The 9,565-nt window shown below is 38.7% G+C and overlaps 1 protein-coding gene across 1 annotated transcript; it reads right to left on the reverse strand.

The window, feature by feature from the left end:
• Positions 1-6,907: 6,907 nt before the first annotated feature.
• On the reverse strand, positions 6,908-8,310 carry gsx2 (GS homeobox 2). The gene is made up of 2 exons (XM_051139320.1): positions 7,920-8,310; positions 6,908-7,676 (listed from the first exon to the last, which is right to left on the reverse strand). Exons 1-2 carry the CDS (start codon positions 8,305-8,307, stop codon positions 7,336-7,338), a joined length of 729 nt encoding a protein of 242 aa, XP_050995277.1. The 5' UTR covers positions 8,308-8,310; the 3' UTR covers positions 6,908-7,335.
• Between the last annotated feature and the right edge of the window lie 1,255 nt (positions 8,311-9,565).

Here is a 9,565-nt window from a genome sequence, read left to right on the forward strand (position 1 = left end):
CATGTTCGTGCCGCCCGGCCGCTCAAAAGAACAGAGTCCCTTGTTCTGGAAACAAAAGACTCTAATCTCTGAGACTAAAACTGAAGCCTTCAGAAATAGCGCGGGATACCTTGATCGGTGCTTTACTTTGGAATCGTTTAAATGCACTGAAGTGAGCAAAAGATTGGCAACCAATACGCGCAATTATGCGGGTCTAATTCGACCGACTGTAGTTTGTTATTGTTTTCCTAAGATTTCTGCATTAAAGGTATTTCAGTTCAAGAAGCAGACGTGTCTACAACAAATAGAGGTATTTAATAATAAGAATATTCTGAATTACGGCATATGATTTTAAATAAAACGAGTTCTTAAATGGCAAAACACAGACAATGCAACATGACTCGTTTAGATAACTTTAAAATATTCCGCATTCAGCGCTAATGCGACTGTTCGGAAATCATTTCAGTTCAGTTCAAAAGAATGTTCAGTATGGGACGAATGCGCAAACGAGAGGGAGAAGCTGTCTCAGCTACGGGACACCAGCACTTTAGTCTACCTCCTCTCAGTGTGTCTGACGCCATGAAGACAAAATAGTTTTCACAGGAACATGTCCATCCAATGAGAGTCTGACTGATGTTACAGCCGAGTTTTTATTTTTAATGTCTGAATGATAAAAAGCTGTGCGAGTTTTAAGTCTAGTCTCTCTCCAGACAGAGATAACCACATGGTGGCGTATATGTCCATCGGTGGGATAGCCTGCATCCATCTCTCTCTTGTCATTACAGTTCAAACCTATTAAGTGAGAGAGAGAGAATCGGAGAGAGCGAATTAAAGCCCCCTGGGAGTAATAAAAATGGAATCGAAGTACAAACCACATCAAAACAAATGGATTTAACTTTATTAGCACCATAACGACTTATAAAGAAAGGGTACAATAACAACAAAGATTTGAGGTTTGACATTTTGACATGAGTACGTTGCATACGAGCGCAAAAAAAGCAAAGCATAGACTACTAGTAGTTTGTGGCACATTCTGCTTTTACTGTTACAGCGCTGTCAACTGATTTAACACAGTAACCAGCAGTAACGAAGGTTCGATTCTAGTTTCCTTAAGGCAAATTTGATATTAGTTCTCAGCCTTAGAATCAAAAGAACAAATTAGGTCAAAGTGAAAAACAAATTTCAATTCCAAAAGAAAAAGCCTTCTGTTTTCTGTGCTGATATGGAGACTGTTTGAATGGTCAGTTGTCACTGGCTCTGACTCGCTGTTTTAACACACGCGCTGTCCAGCGTGCTGAAGCTCGTAGTTTTTTTTTTCTATATCTGCTATATGTTTGTGGGCGTGGGGCCGGGCGGAACGCTACTGCTCTGCGCCGAGGAAAACTTTATAATGACTGATGGTTAACCTTGAACGCAAACACTGAGTCAGCATAGCTGCACAAGAGGGTGTAAAATGTTAAAGTAAACACTTAGAACACGCTTTTCGGTTTTGGTTGCTTAGAGATCTGAAATGTCAAGGCAAAGTGAAACAATAATTTGACTTTTTGTTCAAATCTGTATGGCTAAATTATTGGGTGCTGAAAATAGCCCTGTTATTTTCTGTCATTAAGGGTCAGTAAAAGTAACCCTCTTGTTTTTGTCCATATTTTCATGGCCATATTTTTTTTTTCACTAAAAGTGTGGGCTAAAATTTCAGGTTCTCAACACTGTTTAGTTTCAAAAGAAAATCATAAAGTGCAGAGAGATAGCTGTTGGTTTACAAAGGCCAGTTTGCATAAAACTTGGTTGGCATTATAATTTTCTTGAGAGCTACCAAACAAATTCCGTTGTATCACTACAATGACAATAAAGTCTTTACAGAATTTAATAGGCTATTCTGAGGACACGCACCAAATTTCGTAAAGTTACGCCTATGGGGGGGCGCTATAACCGAAAATGCTGGTAATTGCAACCTTTCGGTCGAGAAAGTTGAAATTGCAGCGTTTCTTTGTTGGCCGTACTATTAGACAATGGAACAGAGAAAATATAAGAAAATTTGACAAATAAACTAAATTACTGCCAACATCCAATCAAAATTCAGCAGATGACTATTTAAATGACCTGGCATCTTTCCCCGCTATTGCATTCCCCAAAAGGGTCCCATACTTCATGAAAATGAGCATGTATTGACCAGGCCCGGTTCCAGAACCAAATCACTGAGGGTGCTTCTGAAAATTGTGAGGGTGCTCACAAAAAATATACATGGAACTGTATGAAAACGGTACCACCAAATAGGACTGAGTAATATAAATCGTCTACACTAGTATCGTAATTGTAGTTTCAACAAATGCCATCTAACATCAAGAATACACTGTGAAGGTTATTACTGCATGCTCATCTAGGAGCAGTTCACATGTCGCGCCTAAAAACGCGTTCTTTCCAAAGCGCTAACTTACGCTCCCATGGCGTCTGTCGTTACTAGGCAACCATGGCCTACGCTCTCCATGAAGACAAGTTAGTTTCAGCAAATGATAAATGGCTTTCTAGCACTGCCCTGCTACAAAATGTATTTTAAAAATGTCTATCCCTGTACAGCTATGATCAGCTGTTTCACCGTCTTGGCTGAGTTTTCAATGTTGTTTCTATAAAGGATGAAGCTGATTGGTTGGTTCGTGTCACATGACCCGAGGTGCGCTTTTAACAATTCAGCTTGTGTATTTATAAGCTTGTGTGTACGTATTAATTTGGCGAATTTATGTATGTGTGTGCATCTGTCTGCGTGTTCATTAATTTAAAAATTAATACGCTATTAATAATTTTATCTGAGGGTGCTTTTGCTTTTGTTTGGGGGTGCTTAGCACCCTCAAGCACCCCCGTAGAACCGGGCCTGGTATTGACTAACTACATTTACACCTAATTACTATAGTTAGGCCTATAAAAATAAGTGGCAAATGACGCACTATATATTCTTCATGTCTGTATGCATTTTAGCATGAAATTCAGACTGAACTGAAGCTTATTTTTTGGTCTTGCCTTTCATTTAATGTTTTTTTGTTGTTGTTATTTTTAAAGAAGTCTCTTCTGCCCACCAAGCCTGCATTTATTTGATCCAAAGTACAGCAAAAACATTAACATTTTGAAATATTTTTATTATTTAAAATAACTGTTTTCAATTTGAGTATATTTTAAAATGTAATTATCCCTGTGATTTTAAAGCTGATTTTTTTGCATCATTACTCTAGTCACATGATCCTTCAGAAATCATTGTAATATTCTGATTTGTTTCTCAAAAACATTTAATATTATTATTATATTGGAAACAGCTGAGTAGAATTTTTTTCAGGTTTCTCTGATGAATAGAAAGTTCAGACGAACAGCATTTATCTGAAATAGAACTCTTTTGTAACATTACAGATGACGTTATTATCACTTTTGATCAATTTAAAGCATCCCTGCCCCCCAAAAAATAATCAAATAAATAAATGAATAAAAAAATAAAAATAAAATGTTTCTTGAACAGCAAATCAGCATATTAGAATGATTTCTGAAGGATCATGTGACAGTGAAGATTGGAGTAATGATGTTGAAAATTTAGCTTTGATCACAAGAATAAATTACATTTTAAAATATACTCAAATAGAAAGCAGTTATTTTCAATAGTAAAAATATTTCACAATATTACTGCTTTTGATGTATTTTGGATCAAATAAATGCAGACAAGACTTGTTCAAAAACTTTTGACTGGTATATGTTTATAAAGGAATTTTCAGTGTTGCTTTTTTCACACAATTTCCCTGTATTTTTAATTATTATGCAGTGTTTCGAAATCTTGTTTATTCAGCTTTAGTGTTTATGGCCAGTTATTACCTCAAAAGGAAATGTACTTGATAAAAATAAATTCTTTTTCCAGTTCCAGAAGCCTAGGCCTGCTGTTTATGCGGTTTGGCTCCTCTTGTGTTTGTCCTCGCAGAAATGATTCCTTAAGTGTTCCTCAAAATACAACATTTACAACTGATTACACTAATAATTTTAATATAATAATAAACACTAATATGTTTCTGGATTCATTCAGATTATTTACAGGCCTGAAGTCTGCTTTCCAACCCTCAATATAACCAACAAAGAACACCAGCCACCAGAAAGGAAGCAAAGACAGTTTATTTGTTCATTTTCCAAAAATTACATATGTCATTATGAGCTCACACATATCTGGAATAGACTCTATCTATCTAAAGACATTAATATGTTTTTACTCACATAGCCTATACAAGGCCACTTACACCAGGCCATGATTCCCCTTATTTCCACCTGAATGAGCTGGCCAAAGTAATGAATAATATTCTGTCCTCTAACATTGTGCGACGGATATAATATAATCATATATTATCTCATTCAAAGCTGACCTCTTTTACAACGGCTATACATTCTAATCCAGCAAAGCCACTAAGCACACTTGATAATATAGTGGGCACGCTCAGGAGCGCAACAATGGGACGCCTTAAAGAGGAGCTGACACGTCTCAGAAAGGGCCCATTCTAGAGAACCCGACAAAAGCGCTCAGGACATATTGTGTGATGACCGAGTTCCCACTAAATTAAGTCACCATGGACAGCACTGATGGGACACGTGTCTAGAATTCCCAGTTCCATCATATTTGAAACAATCGGTTTTGGACGGAATGCCCAAACGATGTCCTCGAGCTCAAGAGTTTACGGTAACGGCGTTTTTCAGCATTTCACTTTGCAGTTTAAACTATTAAAAAAGCGGTTTCGAAGACTGAAGACAAAACAGGTTTTGCAGGCATTCATTGCCCGAGTGCCCCACTTCTCTCAAGGCGAAAGCAGCTGCAAGCGCTTAAAAGGGGCTTCTATTAATTGCTCTTTGTCATGCGTAATTGCCCATTTTGCGACAGTGCGTAATCTTTTAAAAGCTGAGCCGTACTTTGTTTCCATTTAATATTTGATTTTAAGCATCGGATTCTCTAATATATCTGGTACTCAACTCCACCACCCATCCAAGGCATATTACATGCCATAACACCAACAGAAAGCTTGCATTACCTTGCCTCACATCCTAAATGTGAAGCTTAATACAGAGGACGGAACAAAGTAACTGCCTACATAAAAAATAAATAAATAGCTAAAATATTTAAAACCAAGAAAACCTAGATAGATCAGAGTTTATTTTTTAGTATCAATAACTCTTTCAATTAAAAATGTTTTCGAGTTCCAAACTAAAAACTTAAATCTGATATTAATAAAGTGACAAGTGTCCGGGGTCAACCGTGTCACGTGTGAAAAACGGGAGTCAGTCGTGAAACGGCTGAAAACTCTTTTGTCGGGAGGTCTTTCTCTCTCACACCTGCGAGGGGTGAAGTCTAATTCGATTAATAAGAGATTCAATATATATTCATTAGGTGCCTTCCCTCGATAATATATGATCGTGAAGCGAGACGTGAAAGGAGGCCATTTATTCCCCGTCTGAAAGGACCTGCGTGGGACCAAAATTTCACCTGCTTCCCCTCTCAATTAGGAATGTATCCCAAACTCTGACGGAACACGAGTTAAATTAAGCGTTCGCTAATTTCCTATCACCCCTCCTACGTAATCCCTCAATTTTCAGCATGCCCCCTCAATTTGGCCCAAGTTGAAAGGTTCAAATAGTGCCTAATGAAACAGTGACTAAATCGTTTTCTCGCGCGCGGAGGAACCCTGTAGACGTCTCGTGAAAGGCCTTGAGCTCGCCGCCGTCGGGGGTCCGCCGGCTAAATGCGAGTTCCTGGCAGGACAATCTAACCTGTCAAAGCCTTTGGCCAGCTCTGCGTCGCTTTTTTTCCCTCGCTCGTATTGAAGGAATTGCTACATAAGCAACCAACGTGGGACAAAAACTGCAATTAAACTCCTTTCGGATTAACTTAACAGGGGGACAACCGTCTCTTGAAAAGCACACACAGAATAGGGTCGATGTATAATTGACTATCACCTGGCTTGTGAGACACAAATTCTCTCCTATAGGCCTTTTGTGGCCTGTGCACTAGCAGGGACTGTATGAGAATAACACTGGAAAATAAGTGAAAATATAGCTCATATATGTTTAAATGATACTTAAACACCAAGTGAGACAGTGCAGTTGAAATTGAAGCTCTGGACAAACCCCCAAATAGTAGTAATTAAATAATAAAAATGTAAAAACAAAAATAAACTGTATGTAGGTTAACAATTAAGTTTCACATTTAGTGTTACACAACAGGGGGCTTTTAATTCCTTTACGAAAATTCACCAAGATTTTATTATAGTAAGAGTGTAGTAACCATGTTTTTTTATTTTTTTTTATTTTTTTTGCGTATTGATTACCATTTGTAAAACCACAGTTTTACTACATGGTTAAACTATGGTTAAAATACCAAAACCATGGTTAATCTGTAGTTACCATGGTTTAAGTATAGTAACCATGTTTTTTGTTTGTTTGTTTTATTTGTAGTAAAACCATGGTTAATTTTCATAAGGGTTTCCTGTGCTCTTTTTGCAAAGTAGGCTACTCAAGGGGTCAAAAGGCTGTGTAAGTATCTTTTTTAATATAACAAGTGCGGTTGGCGCATTTAATACTGTTTGTCACGTTTACAGCATAATAAAACAAAGTTCTGTTCATAATAGATAGATAGATAGATGGATAGATAGATAGATATGTGGTTGAACTCTATAGCGTATTGTACATTTGAGACTAGAGAATGACCTGCGGTTGCCTCAGATCTGGTCTTTTTCCCAACCCAACTTTTTTCCATCCTAATAGCCATATGAAGGTTTATGTATGATGTTTTACATTTTTGTACTATTTAAACAGGTGCCTTGTTCCAGTCAGATAATTAATACATTTCAGAACTCACGAATGAAGTTACAGAAGTAATTTTATTTATTTAAATAAATACAAATATACACATTTTCTTTCATATGCACATAAAATTCAGGTGAAAAAAAATCAGTTTCTCAGTAGTCTAGGACAGGTTGAATTAACAGTCTGCATATGTACAGTATCACACAGGGAGTTTTATCTTCTCTATATATCCAACATTTATTCTTCAAAGAACAGGGATGACAGCATATCCGTGGTCGTTTCAAAAACGTTTTCACTTAAACTGTAAAAACGTTATTTACTTGCATCACTGAACTATTATTTCACAGTTTAAGACAAATAACTGACTTGAGTCTCAGGGTGAAAGAAGACTTTAAGAGGAAAGAGGGAGGAATTGGTAGTAGCTAAACTTCCATACCCTTCGGGTTATGGAAATATGGAAGACAGTGTCCCATAAATTCAGTCGTTTCAACTGATCCGTGCCATGCAGGGTAAACCAAACTTAAGTCTATGATGTTCGCGGCGCCCCTAGATAGGTGAAGTCTCCTTCTCCTCTGTTGCTGACACAGGTGACAGGGATTCTTCGTCTTCCGAGCGCGGATAGTGTGAGTGGCTCCCCGAGCATTTGCATCCTGCGTGCGCGCTCCGTTGCGCACCTTTGCCTTCTTTCTTGTGTTTAACGCGGCGGTTTTGGAACCATATTTTCACCTGTTTCTCTGACAGATTTAGATATGTGGCTATTTCGATCCTGCGTAAGCGGGAGAGGTACATGTTAGATGAGAACTCGCGCTCCAGCTCAAGCAGCTGAGTGCTGGTGAAGGCAGTGCGCATCCGTTTACCGTTCTGTATGTGGCTGTTGTCAGACGCACCTGCAGGGGAAAAAAAGAATAAAGTCTTAAAATCACGTAAATGCCAGCCAACATCATTCTATGCATTTGAGAAGTATGTACTAAACATGATCAACACGGTTCAAAGTCAATAAAAAGTAAAATAAAGCAACAATGTAAAATGCGTAAAGACTGTTTAATTCTACACATTGTTTTCCTGTCAAACAGGCAAGCGTCTCGTGATAAGGAGTAACAGGTGTATAGCATGCGCGCGCACGCACTCACCTAGAGACAGACAGTGATACCTCCGAGGGTCAGTGACGCTGTAGCTTGTGGGCGTGCAGACAGGCGCGTGTCCGTGTCCCGGGTGCGCTAACGCGGGGCTCTGTTGGTGTGCTACCCTCTGACAGAAAGCCGCGTCACCGGCGGAGAAGCCCTGTCCCTTCAGCAGTGGGATTCCGCCGCGGGGAGAGTGGATATGCGAGGTTACGCACAGCGGACAGACACAGAAGGTGCCGGTCTTCCGGGACGGGCAAACGGGCGCAGTGACGCTCATCACTCCGGGAGAGTGCATGCCAATGGGGATGAGAAAGTCCTGTGCCGTGTGCTCGCTCAGAGCCGGGCGAGCGGGATCCTTGATAATTAAAGAGTCTACGTAGAAAGATCTCGACATGATTGCTTCTGTCTGCGTATGATGCTGATGGTGTCAGTGATACCACACTGATGGCGTTGCTCCAGCACACAGTGGTCTTAACACTGTTCTAAAGCCCTCGGGAGCTGGCTTATGTTTGATAGTTCAACAAAAGGGACCCCGGAGAGGGCCGGCCCTAACGTCACCCACGTGCGCTCACGGCCTAGGGGCTTTAGTACCTCTGGTGTCCCGAGACACGTGATGCCCATGAGAGCCTCCAATCAAATCTTTGCCCATACAGTCTTGTTAGCTCCGAGTATACGCTCCTCGACAGGCAAAGTGGCACAACAGCTCTGGCAAGTGCGCCCACTGAGATATCAACAATTATCCCTTTATAATCCTGGTCTAATATACGGCATTATTATTTAGATTTTCAGATGATGGTGAAGGAAGGCAGGCCTATTTTTCTCACATAATCTGAGTTTACATTGTCTTTGTATCGACATGAAATTTTAGATGACAAATTACACCTCAGTACAAACAACTCCAGAGATCATTGGCCAAAAGCCATATCTATAATAAGTTCACAATCATTTTTAAGAATCATTTTCAGCTTTTTCACAAGCCAAGGAGAGAAATATATATAATAAATACATATAGAAGGTGCACAGTGTCATTCAATAAAATACTGAACACCACCATGGTAACACGCATGATACTAAAATAATGCAATAAACGTTAATTTAACAACATTAGATGCAACATTTAACCCTAATGTACATATCAGATGAGAAAAAACTAAGAAACAACAGTCATTTAAACGAAAAAACTGAAGTGTTGTGCAGGGAATTCTGGGAATGTCAAGTTTTTTTTTTTTTTTACTTTTTTTTTTTTTACTGTAAATTATACAATTACTTTTCCTTTTTCACTTCCAAAAACTGATTTTACTGTAAAATTACATTACATGCAATCACAATTATGCACCATATACATTACAGAAACTTAGTGTTAACCAAATAACAGTTTTTACTGCAGTAATTTTTTAGTCTTTTACAGTTAAAATCAGCCCAAATTTGTATATTATAGACTACATTTTTCCCCAACTGTATTTAAGAAATTACAGACCGTTTAACAAAAGAAAACACTATATTCTTCCAGTAAGAGTGGGCGTGGCCATTTGTACATTTTACTGGTCTTGCTTCTGGTCTCATTCGCATTCAGCTATTTTTAGCAGTACAAAACCACTGGCTTTGCTGCTTGATATTGAAATTGGCGTCTTACCATATTATTTGAATGTATT

Source organism: Labeo rohita, chromosome 20, assembly GCF_022985175.1.
Source record: "Labeo rohita strain BAU-BD-2019 chromosome 20, IGBB_LRoh.1.0, whole genome shotgun sequence".
Taxonomy (NCBI): Eukaryota; Metazoa; Chordata; class Actinopteri; order Cypriniformes; family Cyprinidae; genus Labeo; species Labeo rohita.